The sequence below is a fragment of the Sus scrofa genome, chromosome 13, assembly GCF_000003025.6.
Source record: "Sus scrofa isolate TJ Tabasco breed Duroc chromosome 13, Sscrofa11.1, whole genome shotgun sequence".
In the NCBI taxonomy this organism is placed as follows: Eukaryota; Metazoa; Chordata; class Mammalia; order Artiodactyla; family Suidae; genus Sus; species Sus scrofa.
The window spans coordinates 82374312-82390723 of NC_010455.5; the positions used below are offsets into that span (position 1 = coordinate 82374312).

The 16412-nt window shown below is 39.5% G+C and overlaps 1 protein-coding gene across 1 annotated transcript; it reads left to right on the forward strand.

Moving 5' to 3' along the window:
* LOC100739719 (tetraspanin-6) lies at window positions 717-1739 on the forward strand. Its single transcript, XM_003483255.4, has one exon. It carries the CDS (start codon window positions 749-751, stop codon window positions 1484-1486), a length of 738 nt encoding a protein of 245 aa, XP_003483303.1. The 5' UTR covers window positions 717-748; the 3' UTR covers window positions 1487-1739.

The window sequence follows — 16412 nt, forward strand, 5'->3', positions numbered from 1 at the left end:
TACAATGAGGTACCACTTCACACCAGCCAGAATGGCTATCATTAATAAGCCTGCAAATAACAAATATTGGAGAGAGTGTGGAGAATGTACAATGTTGGTGGAAAATGTAAACTGGTACAACCACTATGGAAAACAGTATGGAGGTTCTTCATAAAAGTAAATATAGAACTACCATATGATCCAGCAATCCCACTCCTGGGCATATATCCAGATAAAACCATAATTGAAAAAGATTCATGCACCCCTATTTTCATTGCAGCACTATTCACAATAGCCAAGACATGGAAACAACCTAAATGTCCAACAACAGATAAATGGATAAAGAAGAAGTGGTACATATATACTAAGGAATACCACTCAGCCACAAAAAAGAACAAAATAATGCCATTTGCAGCAACTTAGAGATTATCATATTAAATGAAGTCAGAGAAATCTTAACACCGTAGATGTCACTTATATGTGGAATTAAAATATGGCAGACAAAACAGAATCTACAAAACAGAAACAGACTCAGAGACATACAGTACAGACTTGTGGTTGCCGAGGGGAAGGGGGAGGGAGTGGGATGGACTGGGAGTTTGGGGTTAATATATGCAAACTATCACATTTAGAATGTATAAGCAATGAGGTCCTACTGCACAGCACAGGGAACTATATCCAAATCTCTTGGGATAGACCATGATGGAAGATAATATAAGAAAAGGAATGGGGATCGCCTGGCGCGGTGGGCCAGGGGCTTCGGCTAGTCATGGCGTCCCCGTCTCGGAGGCTGCAGACCAAACCGGTGATCACTTGTTTCAAGAGCGTCCTCTTGATCTACACATTCATCTTCTGGATCACCGGTGTAATCCTTCTTGCCGTTGGCATTTGGGGCAAGGTGAGCCTAGAGAATTATTTTTCCCTTTTAAATGAGAAGGCCACCAATGTCCCCTTCGTGCTCATTGGCACCGGCACTGTCATCATTCTATTGGGCACCTTCGGTTGTTTTGCTACCTGCCGAGCTTCTGCATGGATGCTAAAACTGTATGCAATGTTTCTGACTCTTATTTTTTTGGTCGAACTGGTCGCTGCCATCGTAGGATTTGTTTTCAGACATGAGATTAAGAACAGCTTTAAGAATAATTATGAGAAAGCGTTAAAACAATATAATGCTACGGGAGATTATAGAAGCGATGCAGTAGACAAGATCCAAAATACATTGCATTGTTGTGGTGTCACCGACTATAGAGATTGGAAGGATACTAATTATTATTCAGAGAAAGGATTTCCCAAGAGCTGCTGTAAACTTGAAGGTTGTTCTCCTCAGAGAGATGCAGATAAAGTAAACAATGAAGGTTGTTTTATAAAAGTGATGACCATTATAGAGTCAGAAATGGGCGTTGTTGCGGGAATTTCCTTTGGAGTTGCTTGCTTCCAGCTGATCGGAATCTTTCTAGCCTACTGCCTCTCTCGTGCCATAACAAATAACCAGTATGAGATAGTGTAACATGGGCCTATTCCTCTCCAACTTTAAGGATATTAACATACCTATACCCCACCCTGTGAATTACAAGATTGCCTGGATGGAAGACCTGCATTACTTACCAATAGGTTGAAAAACTACATCAATAGTCTGATTCGATCAAGACATTTGCTTGATATGTTCGAAGTCCACCTTTTGTCCCATTCATGTTAGATCATCGAAATCCCCATATCACCCCGAAACACTGGAAGAGCTTAGTAAATTGTAAATGAAGCAATAAAAAAAAAAAAAAAAAAAAAAAAGAAAAGGAATGGGAGTTCCTGTCATCATGGCTCAGCAGTAACAACCTGATTAGTATCCATGAGGAGTGGGTTCAATCCCAGGCCTTGCTCGATGGGTTGTGGATCTGGTGTTGCCATGAGCTGTGCTGTAGGTCACAGACTCAGTTCGAACCCCTTGTTGCTGTGGCTGTGGCATAGGCCAGCAACTGCAGCTCTGACTGGACCTCTAGCCTGGGAACTTCCATGTACAGCAGGAGCAGCCCTAAACAGCAAAAAAAAAAAAAAAAAAAAAAAAAAAAGGATGGAAAAGAAATGTATATATATGTATGACTGGGTCACTATGACGTACAGCAGAAATTGACACAGTATTGTAAATCAACTATACTTCAATTTAAAAATGGAAAGAAAGAAACTACACTTTAATTTAAAAATGAAAGAAAGAAAGAAAGAAAGAAAGAAAGAAAAAGAGAAAGAAAGAGAAAGAAAGGAAGGAAACTACACATGTACACAGTGAGTCAGAATGGCCTTAGCACCTGGGAAAGAGTCTTATAGTTGAAGGAGTAGCAGCTTTGGCATCCCAGGAAGGGAGAGATTTTATCATTATTTTTAACATGGATATTCTTTACTTCTGATCTTTAGTAATTACAGCAGATGTACAAAGGGTGTTTAATAGGAATGCCACCACCCCCCGCCACAATGTCCCCTGGTGCATGCTGCCTGTTCTTTCAAAAGTACAGAATCTCACAAAAGGAGACCCAGAGGGGCTGCCAACCTTCCTCAGCCACTGGGACCCTCTGAGGAAAGAGGTGGGGCTGTGCCAAGGGATTGGAACAAAGGAGTTAAGTTCAAGGCCTGAGGGCCAGATCAACTGGAGGGCACCACTTTGCCCTAGCTGAGCTCTCCAACAGCAATATTGTAGCTTAAAGGGGACCCGGGCAGATGACTGAATGTAGTGGGGACCTAAGCTGGACCCTGAATGGGGCTAAAGATGGTGTGAGGACATTACCAAGATAGTTAAGTGATTGGAAGACAGACTCTGCGTTGGACATTCTGCTCCCTCCATTTAAGTAACTGAGCTGAGAATTTTATATGGAAACACAGGATCATTTGAGCAGGTGTGTGCTGGCATATCTAGGGCCCAACTTAGTTGGTAACCAACTTGCAAGTGGTTCCAGTAAACACTCAGGCACATTAATTATATAAGCACTGCCCAGCAAAAATTACATACACATGAGCATATGAACACAAATGCACACACATGCTTAGCACACACACACAGGGAATACAGTGAGTACTGTAAAGTAAAGTGAAGCCCATATGTATTCTTCTCTCTCTCTCTTTTTTTTTTTTTTTTTTTTTTTTTGTCTTTTTGCCATTTCTTGGGCCGCTCCCTCGGCATATAGAGGTTCCCAGGCTAGGGGTTGAATCAGAGCTGTAGCTGCCCGCCTACGCCAGAGTCGCGTCTGCAACCTACACCACAGCTCATGGCAATGCCAGATCCTTAACCCAAGGAGAAAGGCCAGGGATCAAACCTGCAACCTCATGGTTCCTAGTCGGATTCATTAACCACTAAGCCATGATGGGAACTCCTATTCTTCTCTTTTTTTTAAGCTTTGATGTTTTTCAAAATTCCAATGGCATATTTCACAGAAACTGACCAAACAATCCTGATATCTGTATGGAAATACAAAGGGCCATGAACAGCTAAGGGGAGCCTGAGATAGGAGAGCAGCTGCTTGAGAAACTCACTTCCTGACCTTAAGCCATATTACAAAGCTCCAGTAACCAAGCAGTATAAAGATGGCTCAAATGGAGGCACACAGTTCAAAGAAATAGAATAGACAATGCAGGAACACCCACAAATAGATGGTTAGTGATTTTATGACAAAGGTGCCAAGGACATACACCAAGGAAAGGACAGTCCCCTCAATAAATTGCTCAGAAGGAGCTCCTGTCGTGGCACAGTGGAAATGAATTCAAGTAGGAATCGTGAGGTTGTGGGTTTGATCCCTGGCCTCGCTCAGTGGGTTAAGGATCCGGTGTTGCAGTGAGCTGTGGTGTAGGTCGAAGATGTGGCAGAGGCCAGCAGCTGTAGCTCTGATTCGACCCCTAGCCTGGGAACCTCCATATGCTGAGGGTGCAGCCCTAAAAAGGAAAAAAAGACAAAACAATGAAAAATAAATAAATTCTTGGAAAACGGAAAAATTCACAAGCCAAAGAAGGACATGGAATACCATCTGCTCTGCACATAAAACTAATAAAAACCTACAATTTTCCACCTCAGGTCCTTCTTTCTCTGGGTCCTCTGAAGAAAGACTCCTCCCCCTACTAGTCAGTAACACACAGGAGGCTTCTCCCCGCTTCTTACTCAAATTTTCCTCATACAGTAGAACCTCCAGCAGGTCCTGAAGAAAACAAACTCCTCTCAGTGTGGGTGCAGCCGGCGTTATCCAGAAGCCAAGAACTGGACAGGTCCTGAGGGTTCCTAGCTCGGGTCAATTGTGCACAGAGCCAAGTCTGTGGGCAGGTCAGGCAGGCATTGCACTGGTGAAAGAGCTAGGCTTGGTGCCCTCTGCTGGCAAACTGTGAAATGCAGGCTGCAGCCACTCAGTTCAGCAGAGGCCAAGACCCCTGCTGGCAGGTCTGCTGAACTAATCATATTTTGGAAATTCAAAGGGATGGAGGCCAATATCTCATGACTTCTTGAAAAAGAGTTATAGAACAGTTAGAAACCATACACAATAAAATGAATGTAGACATAAACTTTATGACTTACACCCAAAGCTACTCAGAAACGTCCACAGACACATTTACAATATAAAACTCTAAACATTATAGAAGGAAATCAACATGGCCATGCATTTGGCCACATAGATCTTGAGCTTTGACTTTTCATACACAACACAAAAAAGCTCACACACAAAAGGGGGAAATGTTAATAACACGTTTTCTATAGAATTAAAATCTCTACCTGGTGAAAGTCTTTATTCAGAAAACCAAAAGACAAGCATCAAACTGAAAGAAAAATATTTGCTGAACACATATCTTATAAAGAATTGGTACTCCCTTTATACAAAGAACTATAAAACAAACAGCTGCATTAAAATGGCTAAACATCTGAACAGACACCTGGCCAAAGAAGATATTCAGAGGATAAGGGGACAAAAATATGATCCACATCGCATACCATTAGGAGTTACACATGAAAACAATAAGGCAGAAAGACATCAGAACTGCTAACCTCCTCCCCAAATGACAGGACCCATTACTGGAGAACAGGGAAGAGCAGCGCCTCTGCCTCATTGCTGACGGAATGCACATTCGGCAGCTTGAGATAAGAGTGTGGCACTATTTCCCAAAGCCAAACAAGTCTCACACCTTGAGATCCATCCATCATGCCTCCAGTATTCACGGAACGGCTTTGAAAAGCTATATCCAAATGAAAACAAGGATGCCATTCTGCACAGAAGCTCTACTCATAATGCCCAAACCTTCCAGGAATCAGGGTGTCTTCAGAAGACAAGTGCGTAATCAAATGGGGGTACATTCATGTGAAAGGGAGCAGAAGAAGACACCCCAAAGTAGGGAATTTCAAGAGACCTGAAACAACTAAAACAGTTTTGACAAAGAAAATCAGAGTGGAAGGCTCATATGTCCCAATTTCAAACATTGGTCTACAGCAACAGGAAAGAACACACTGTGACACGGGCATGAGTTATCCATAGACATGAATGGAGTTGAATGGAGATCCCAGAAATAAAGCGCTCCATCTAGGATGAACTGATTTTAGACAAGAGTCAAAGCATGGAATTGGGGGCAAATGATGTTTTCAACCTGTGATGCTAGGCAATTGGCTAACCACACACAGAGGAAGGAAGCTGGACCCTTACCTCGTAGCACATATGAAACATATTTCAAAATACATGAGAGGCTTAAATGTTAAAACGTAAAATTTCACTCAGCCCCATATATCCCCGTGTTCCACATCCATGGATTCAACCTACTCCAGATCAGAAATATTAGGAAAAATTTTCTAAACAATCAGAGAAAAACTTTACTTTTCATAGGCCCACAACTATTTACAACGCATTTTATTTACAACATTTATATAGCATTTATTTTGTGCTAGCTCTTATAAGTAATCTAGGGATGATTTAAAATATACAGGAAGATGTTTTGAGGTTATTTGCAAATATTATACCATTTTAATATAAACAACATGAACATCCATGAATGTTGATAACCACTGGGTGTCTTGGAATGAATCCTTCACAAATACCAAGGAAAGACTGTGTAAAATCTCTAAGAAAGCATGAGAATAAATCTTCATAAATTTAGATTTAGTATGGCTTCTTAGATCTCACAGCAAAGCACAAGAAACAACAACAAAGAAATAGATTGGATTTCTCAAAATACAAAACTTTTGTGCATCAAAAGATGCAACCCATAAAGTGAAAAGGCAGCCCAAAGAATGGAAGAATTCCACATTATATATCTGATGAGTTTTTATCCAGTGTATATCAAGAACTTTTACAATTCATCAACAATGACAATCTATTTTAAAGATGAAAAAGGCTTAAGTAGAACCATCTCCCTAGAAGACAGGCAAATGGCCAAGAAGCAGATGAAAAGATAGATGAGATGTAAATTAAAACCACAATTCAGTAACTCCTTTACACAGTCTACTAAGGTTGCAATCAAGAAAATTAACAATAAAAATATTACTAACACTGTGGAGACATTGGAACATTTATCATTACTTTTGGAAGTGGAAAATGGTTCAACTTTTGGTGCCAATACAAATATATTACCCTATGGTACAATGACTTCACTCCTAGATAAATACCCCAAATCATTGAAAATACGTGTAGAGGCCAGATCAAGATGGTGGAGTAATAGAATGTGGCACTCACCTTCAACCATAAACACATTAAAAAAAAATAATAACTACACGAGAATGATTCATGCAGAATATCTACAGAACACTGGCCTCAGACTTCCAAAAAAGGCAAGAAACCATTGACATAACTGAGTAGAACAAAAGGGAGAAAAAAGAGAGAGAGGGAAGAGAAAAAAAGAATCAGGACAGGACCAGCACTCCTGAGAGGGAGCTGAAAGAGAAGAAAGGAATCCACACCCTGGAAACCACCTAATTGACAGGGAGGATCAGCTGGGATAGGAGTGCCTCAAAGCCTTGGAGTAAACTGTAGCAGCTGGTCTGAGGGAGGCAAAGCAGAGAGATCCTCACAGACCATCGGTACTGAAACCATGCAGTGCCCTGTGGGCTCCTGGGCACACAAGCCTTTCTGTGTCCCCAATTTCTTGTTTTTTAGGATATAAACATCAGTCTCCATGACCTTACCTGAATTCCAAAGGGCAGGTTCAAACAGTTGCTAATCAGGGAAGGGAGGGGCTGCAGAGATTGGAGGAGCAATCAGGAGACAAGAGTGAGGCTTTGGGGCAGGGTTCTGGTCCCTTCTCAAGGAACGTAGATAACAATATCTGAGTTCTACAGAACTAAAACCCCTAACAAATGGAAGATATTAATGAAACATTCTTTATTCCAGAAAGAAGACCACCAGACCACTGAACATCAGCTTTGAAAACAATGCAAGCTTGCCTCTACCCTGATCCTTATCTGTGGCCATATTTTTGACTACCAAAACTATAAAACTACCTCCCAATCTCTCCTAAGGGGGACACAGTCTTTAAGGCATTAGCCTGCTGTGACCTTCCTTTGCCTGGCAAAGCAATAACAGTACCTTTTTCTCCTTCACCCCAAACTCTGTCTCTGCATTTCTATTTGGCACTGGTGAGCAGAGGCCGAGTTCCAGCAATAGTACCACTGCTTGGGGCACAACAGCCTGAGACACACAGGGGGGAAAGAAGGAGGCTGGGCATTGAGACTCGGGCTTTGGTGTTCAGCTCTGGGAAGAGGACTAGGCCTGGCTATGTGGAAAAAGCCTGAGAGAGAATAGGGAGCAGTGTGCCACAGCTGAGGGTGTGCAGGAGGAGGCCTGGGCCTGCCAGAGAAGCAAGTTGTCATTTGTTGGGGAGTGAAAGAAGATGGGGAAGGGGGCAGGACTGCCATAGGAACCTCCTTCTCTGTGCACATGTGAGCTCTCAGGTAGCAGGGCAGCTCTTGTGCAGGTTACAGGGACAGCTGAAAACTGCCACAGCCATCTCTAAATCTAGGGATAGGTGCAGCCCACTACCCCACTGAGGGTCCCATGACAAGGCACCACCTCTGGCCCCAATCACCTCAAGAATTCCACCATGGAAAGTCATGAAACCAAGCACCACCAGTTGCCCTCACCTACCTGAGAACACACATGCCTTGCCATTGCCACTGCCAAGGGATCTGGACACTGCCCCCATGTCACTGAGGGTCAGTGCCACTGCCAAGAGCCCTGCAACCAGGAGCAGCCTGCTGCCCCCACCACCACATGGGTCATAGCCACTGCTAAGGGCCTGGTGAACAGCCCACCTGCAGGCACCACACTTTGCCCCCACCTCCCTGGAAGCACACACATGCCTTGCATCTGCACACCCTCTATCAAGGGGATAGCAGCCTTCACATACTGAGGAAATAGAGGAAACATCCAAACCAAAAGCAGACCTCACACCAAAAAAAATAATAACAATTAAAAATAAAAATAGTAAGCCTTCATAAACTACCTAGGGACGTTCTCAGATATAAATAGCCCTTCAAGACTACAATAGATAATTATTTTCCCTAACTTCATAGAGTAAGAAAAATATAAGTAAATGAAGAAGCACAGGACCCATTCCCAGTTTTTAAAAAAAGGAGAATTCCCATGAAGGAGCTAACAATGAAAAGACCTCTGCAGTCTAATAGGCAATGAATTCAAAAAGGAGGTAATAAAAACAGTGAAGGAATTAAGAACAGCTATCAACAGTAATGCAGATTACTTTAAAAAGGAATTAGAAACTATAAGAAGGAGCCAAGAAAAATTAGAAAATTCTTTTGCAGAGTTTAAAGCTGAGTTAAATGCACTGAGCAGCAGAAAGAATAACGCAGAGGAATGAACAAGAGACTTGGAGGACAGAATAATGGAAATTATCCAATCAGGACAGCAGACAGAAAGCCAAATTGAAGAAAAAAAACTGAAAGTAATATAAGAGGTCTATGGGATAATATCAAGTGTGCCAATCTATGCATAATAGGGAATCCAGAAGGAGAAGAAAAGGGGATTAAAAATGTATTTGAAGACATTACAGCTGAAAACTTTCCAAATCTAAAGAAGGAAACAGATATCCAGATAGAGGTAGCACAAAAGGCCCTGAAAGCAGTTGAACCCAAACAGACCTACACCAAGACATAGTATAATAAAAATGGCAAAAATTAAAGGCAAGGAGAGTATTCTAAAGGCAGCAAGAGAAAAACAAAGAGTTAATTGTAAGGGAATCCCCATAAGGTTATCAGCTGATTTATCTACAGAAATGCTATGGGTCAGAAGAGAGTGGCAAGACATATTCGAAGTTCTAACAGCCTAGAATATTCTACCCAGCAAGATTATTATTTTAAATAGAAGGAGAAATAAAGAGTTTCTAGGAGAAACAAAAAGCTAAAAAGAACACAATAATACTAAACCTATCCTAAAAGCAATACCGAAAGGTCCCTTCTAAAGAGGAAGAAGTAAGAAGATATAGGGATGGAGGAAATCATAACTGGAAAGTAATCACATAAATAAGCCAGTATACAGATCAAAAAGAAAAAAAACACTATTTTTGAAAGCAATGATAAATACAGGGAACAGCAAAAGGATAAATGTGAAAGTGTAATAAAGGACATCAAAATCATAAAATGAGGAGAAGGAGAGTAAGAAAATGCAGACTTTTTTAAGAATGTGTTTGAGCCTCTATGACTCTCAGTCTAAAGAAAGTAGCTATAGGAAAGTGTTAACACACTTGAAAAACATGGCAAACACAAATCAAAAACAAACAACAGATTCACAAACACACATAAAAAAGAAGAGGACACAAGCATAAAATAAAAGGAAATCACCCAGGGAGTTCCTGTTGTGGTGCAGCAGAAACAAATCTGACTAGAATCCATGAGGATGAGGGTTCAATCCCTGGCCCCCTTCAGTGGGTCAGGGATTCAGAGAGAGAGAGAGAGAAAAAAAAAGGAAATCACCCAACTGAAAAAGAAAAAACAAAAGAGAAACACAGACTCAATTGGGAAACAAGGTTTAAAAATGGCAATAAATACATATTGTAATTACCTTAAATGTCAATGGATTAAATGCTCCAATCAAAAGAGAATAGAGTGGGAGTTCCCATCATGGCACAGTGGAAATGAATCCAACTAGGAACCATGAGGGGCAGGTTTGATCCCTGGCCTTGCTCAGTGGATTAAGGATCCAGCGTTGATGTGAGTTGTGGTGTAGTTTGCAGATGCAGCTCAGATCTGGTGTTGCTGTGGCTGTGGCATAGGCTGGCAGCTATAGCTCCAATTAGACCCCTAGCCTGGGAAACTCTATATATTGCAGATGCATCCCTAAAAAGACCAAAAAAAAAAAAAAAAAAAGAGCCTACAATATTTCTGCCTATAAGAGATTCACCCTAGGGCAATGACACATAGAAACTGAAAAAGTGAGGGGATGGAAAAAGATATTTTTTTGTGAATGGAAATGACTGCAAAGTGGGGGTTGCAAAACTCACATCAGACAAAATTGACCTTGAAACAAAGGCCATAAAGAAAAATAAAGGACACTATTTAATGAGAAAAAGAGCAATTCAAGAAGAAGATATTATACTCACCAATATATATGTCCCTAATATAGGAGCACCCAAATACATGTGACAAATACTAACAGACATAAAAGGGAAATCTGATGGGAATACAATAGTAGTAGGAGACTTTAACACCTATTCACATCAATGGACATATCCTCTGGACAGAAAAATCAATAATAAGGCAACAGAGATCCTAAATGACACAACAGACTTAATTGTGTCATTTAAGATTGTGTTAGACTTAACTGATATTTTTCAGGACATCACATCCAAAAAAAACCTCCAGAATACACATTCTTTTCAGGGACACTGGGAACATTCTCAAGGATTGACCACATGCTAGGGCACAACACTAACCTCAAGAAATTTAAGAATACAGAAATTATTTCAAGCATCTTTTCTGACCACAAAACTAGAAATCAACCACAGGAAAAGAAATGAGAAAAAAATGACTACATGGAGAATAAACATAACACAAAAAAAAGGGTCAACAAGGAAATAAAAAAGGAAATTAAAAAATACCTTGAGACAAACTACAATGAAACCACAGCCATATAAAATCTATGGGATGCTGCAAAAGCAGTTCTTAGAGGGAAGTTCATAACAATACAGGCTTTCTTCAAAAAAGAAAAATCTCAAATCAACAACCTACCTACCATCTAAAAGAATTAGAAAACGAATCAAAAACTCCCCTAAAGTCAACAGAAGGAAGGAAATCATAAATATCAAAGAGGAATAAAATAGAGATTAAAAAAACAATAGAAAAAAATCAACAAAATCAAGAGCTAGTTCTTTGAAAGGATAAACAAAATTGACACACCTCTGGTCAGATTCACCAAGAAGAGAGAGGGAACCCAAATAAATAAAACAAGAAATGCAAAAGGAGAAATATAAATGGATACTGTAGAAATACAAAAAACCATAAAAGAATACTATGGACAATTATATGCCAAAAAATTTGACAATCTAGAAGAAATGGACAATTTTCTAGAAACATACAGCCACTGAAACTGAGTCAAGAAGAAATAGATAATTTGAACTGACTGATCACTAGAAATGAAATTGAATATGTAATAAAAACACACCCTACAGACAAAAGTTCAGGATCAGTTCGTTTCAAAGGCAAATTCCACCAAACATACAAGAGGAAATTATACTCATCCTTCTCAAATTTTCCAAAAGATTGAAGAAGAAGGAATGCTGCCAAAGACATTCTATGAAGCCACCATCACCCCTAATACTGAAACCAGACAAAGGTACTGCCAAAAAAAAAGAAAATTATAGGCCAATATCTTTGATAAATATAGATGAAAAAATTCTCAACTAAATTTTAGCCAACTGAATCCAGCAACACATAACAAAAGATCATACACCACGGCCAAGTTGGATTCGTTCCAATCACAAGAACGGTTCAATGTATGCAAATCAATCAACATCATACACCACATTAACAAAAGCAAAGTCAAAAACCACATGATCATCTCAATAGATGCAGAAAAAACTTTTGACAAAATTCAACATCCATTCATGATTAAAAACTCTTATCAAAGTAGGTATAGAGGGAATATATCTTAACATAATAAAAGACATTTATGACAAACCCACAGCCAATATATTTAATGGAGAAAAGCTGAAAGCCTTCCCACTAAAATCTGGAACAAGACAAGGATGCCCACTTTCACCACTTTTATTCAACATAGTATTGGAAGTCTTAGCCACAACAATAGGACAAGAAAAAGAAAGAAAGAAATAATAAATAAATAAACAAATAAGTAAAAGAGAGAGAGAAAGAGAGGGAGGAAAAAAGAAAGAAAAGTTCTCCAAATTGGAAGAGGAGTGGTAAAACTGTCACTATATGCAGATGACATAATATTATATAGAAAACTCTAAGGACTCCACAAAAAAACTACTCAAACTGATGAATTAATTCAGCAAAATATCAGGATAAAAGATTAACATTAAGAAATTGGTTGCATTTCTGTATATTAAAATGAAATAAGAGAACAGGAATATAAAAAAACAATGTCTTTTAAAATTGCACCCCCTAAAATTAAATACCTAGGCATAAACCTGACCAAGGAGGTGAAAGACTTAGACTTTAAGAACTATAAAACATTAATCAAGGAAATCAAAGAGGATTCAAAGGAATGAAAAGATATCCCACGCTCCTGGATTGGAAGAATTAATATTGTTAAAATGGCCATACTACCCAAAGCCATCTATAGATTCGATGCAAGCCCTATCAAATTACCCATGACATTTTTTTCACAGAACTAGAACAAACAATCCAAAAATTTATATGGAACCACAAAAGACCCAGAATTGCCAAACCAATCCTGAGGAACAAAAACCAAGCAGGAGGTGTAACTTTCCCAGATGCCAGACGATATTACTAAACTACAGTAATCAAGATGGTGCTGTACTGGTACAAAAATAGACATACAGATCAATGGAACAGAATAGAGAGCCCAGAAATAAACCCAGACATCTACGGTTACTTAGCCTTCAGCAAAGGAGGCAAAAATATGAAATGAGAAAAAGTCTCTTCAACAAGTGGTATTGGAAAAACTGGATAGCTGCATGTTGATGAATGAAACTAGAACACACCCGCCCACCATGCACAAAAATAAACTCAAAACAGCTTAAAGACATCAACATAATATAAGACAACATAAAATTCACAGAAGAGAACATAGGCAAAACAATTCTCTGAGATAAACTATGCAAATATTTTCCTAGGGCAGTCTCCCAAGGCAATAGAAATAAAAACAAAAATAAAGAAATGGGACAAAATTAAACTTTCAAACTTTTGAACAGCAAGGGAAAACATAAAAAAAAAATTTGAAAAGACAGCCCACAGAATGGGAAAAAAATCTTTGCTAAAGGAAACACTTCTGAGAACTGCCTGGTAACAGGAGGGGTTGTGGGAGCTGCTACTGCCCCCCACCACTACAAGAGCAGTCCTATGAACCATCAACCACTGCCACCACCACCCCATTACATGAACAGTACTCTGCGTATACATGAGCTGCCACTACCCACAAGAACTCCAGGACTGGGCACTAGCTTTTTTATTTTTTATTTATTTTTAATTTTTTTAAATTACTCAAATGAATTTATCACATCTGTAATTGCATAATGATCATAACAATCTTATTTCACAGGATTTCCATCCCACAGCCCAAGCAGATCCCCCCACCCCCCAAACTGTCTCCTCCGGAGACCGTAAGTTTTTCAATGTCTGTGAGTCAGCATCTGTTCTGCAAAGAAGTTCAGTCTGTCCTTTTTCAGATTCCACATGTCAGTGAAAGTGTTTGATGTTGGTATCTCATTGTATGGCTGACTTCACTTAGCATGATAATTTTTAGGTCCATCCATGTTGCTAAAAATGCCGGTATTGCATTCTTTTTGATGGCTGAGTAATATTCCATTGCGTATATGTACAACATCTTCTTGATCCACTCCTCTGTCGATGGACATTGAGGTTGTTTCCATGTCTTGGCTATTGTAAATAGTGTTGCAATGAACATTGGAGTACATGCGTCTTTGCGAGTCGTGGTTTTCTCTGGATAGATGCCCAGGAGTGGGATTGCTGGAGCAAATGGTAGTTCTATGTTTAGTTTTCTGAGGAATCTCCATACTGCTTTCCACAGTGGTTGCACCAATTTACAATGCCACCAACAGTGTACTAGGGTTCCTTTTTCTCCATACCCTCTCCAGTACTTGTTGTTTGTAGACTTTTGGATGATGGCCGTTCTGGCTGGTGTAAGGTGGTACCTCATCGTGGGTTTGATTTGCGTTTCTCTAATGATGAGTGACGCTGAACACCTTTTCATGTGTTTCTTGGCCATCTGTATGTCTTCTTTGGAGAACTGTCTGTTTAGATCTTCTGCCCATTTTTTGATGAGGTTGTTTGTTTTTTTGGTATGGAGCTACAGAAGATGTGTTTATAAATTTTGGAGATTAATCCCTTGTCAGTCAATTCACTTGCAAAGATTTTCTCCCATTCTGTGGGTTGTCTTTTTGTGTTGTTTAGGGTTTCCTTTGCTGTGCAGAATCTTTGAAGTTTGAGTAGGTCCCATTTGTTTATTTTTGTTTTTACTGTCAATACTCTGATAGGTGGGTCTGAGAAGATGTTGCTGTCTTTTATGTAGAGAGTGTTTGGCCTATGATTTCCTCTAAGAGTTTTATAGTGTCTGGCTTATATCTAGCTCTTTAACCCATTTTGAGTTTCTTTTCGTGTATGGTGTTAGGGAGTGTTCTAATTTCATTCTTTTCCATGTGGCTGTGCAGTTTTCCCAGCACCACTTATTGAACAAGCTGTCTTTCTCCATTGTATATTCTTGCCTCCTTTGTCATAGATTAGTTGGCTGTGGGTGCGTGGCTTTAATTCTGGGCTTTCTATCCTGTTCCACTGATCTATATGTCTGTCTTTGTGCCAGTACCATGCGGTTTTGATGATTGTTGCTTTGTAGTATATATAGTATGAAGTCCGGGAGCCTGATTCCTCCAGCTCCATTTTTCTTTTTCAGGATGTCTTTGGCTATTCTGGGTCTTTTGTGCTTCCAAACAAACTTTAAAATATTTTGTTCAAGTTCTGTGAAAAATGTCCTTGGTAATTTGATAGGGATTGCATTGAATCTGTAGATTGTCTTAGGTAGTATAGTCATTTTGATAATACTGACTCTTCCAATCCACGAGCATGGTATATCTTTCCATCTGTTTGTGTCATCTTTGATTTCTTTCATCAGTGGCTTATAGTTTTCAGAGTATGGCTCTTTTGTCTCTTTAGGTAGGTTTACTCCTAGGTATTTTATTCTTTTTGATGTGATGGTAAACGGGATTGCTTCCCTAATTTCTCTTTGTGCTCTTTCACTGTTAGTGTATAGAAATGCCGTCAATTTCTGTGTATTAATTTTGTATCCTGAGACTTTGCCGGATTCATGGATGAGCTCTAACAGTTTTCTGGTGGAGTCTTTAGGATTCTCTAGGTATAGTAGCATGTCATCTGCAAATAGTGACAGTTTTACTTCTTCCTTTCCAATTTGGATTCCTTTTATTTCTTTTACTTCTCTGATTACCATTGCTAGGACTTCCAAAATTATGTTGAAGAATAGTGGTGAGAGTGGACATCCTTGTCTTGTTCCTGATCTCAGCAGGAATTCTTTCAGCTTTTCACCATTGAGAATGATGTTTGCTGTGGGTTTGTCATATATGGCCTTTCTTATGTTGAGGGTTCCCGCTATGCCTGCTTTCTGAAGGGTTTTTATCGGAAATGGATGTTGGATTTTGTCAAAGGCTTTTTCTGCATCTATTGAGAGGATCATATGGTTTTTATTCTTCAGTTTGTTAGTGTGATGTATCACCCTGATGGATTTGCGGATATTGAAGAACATTGCATCCCTGGGATAAATCCCACTTGATCATGATGTACAATCCTTTTAATGTATTGTTGGATGCAGCGTGCTAGTATTTTGTTGAGGATTTTTGCATCTATGTTCATCAGTGAAATTGGTCTGTAGTTTTCTTTTTTTTTGTGGTATCTTTTTTTCTGGCATTGGCATCAGGGTGATCGTGGCCTCATAGAATGAGTTTGGGAGTATCCCTTCCTCTGCAATTTTTTGAAATAGTTTCAGAAGGATAGGTGTTAGCTCTTCTCTAAATGTTTGCTAGAATTCGCCTGTGAAGCCATCTGGTCCTGGACTTTTGTTTGTTGGAAGTTTTTTAATCACAGTTTCAATTTCAGTTCTTGTGATTTGGGTCTGTTCATCTTTGCTATTTCATATTGGTTTAGTCTTGGAAGATTGTACTTTTCTAAGAATTTGTTCATTTCTTCTAGGTTTTCCGTTTTATTGGCATATAGTTGCATGTAGTAGTCTCTTATGATCCTTTGTAGTTCTGTGATG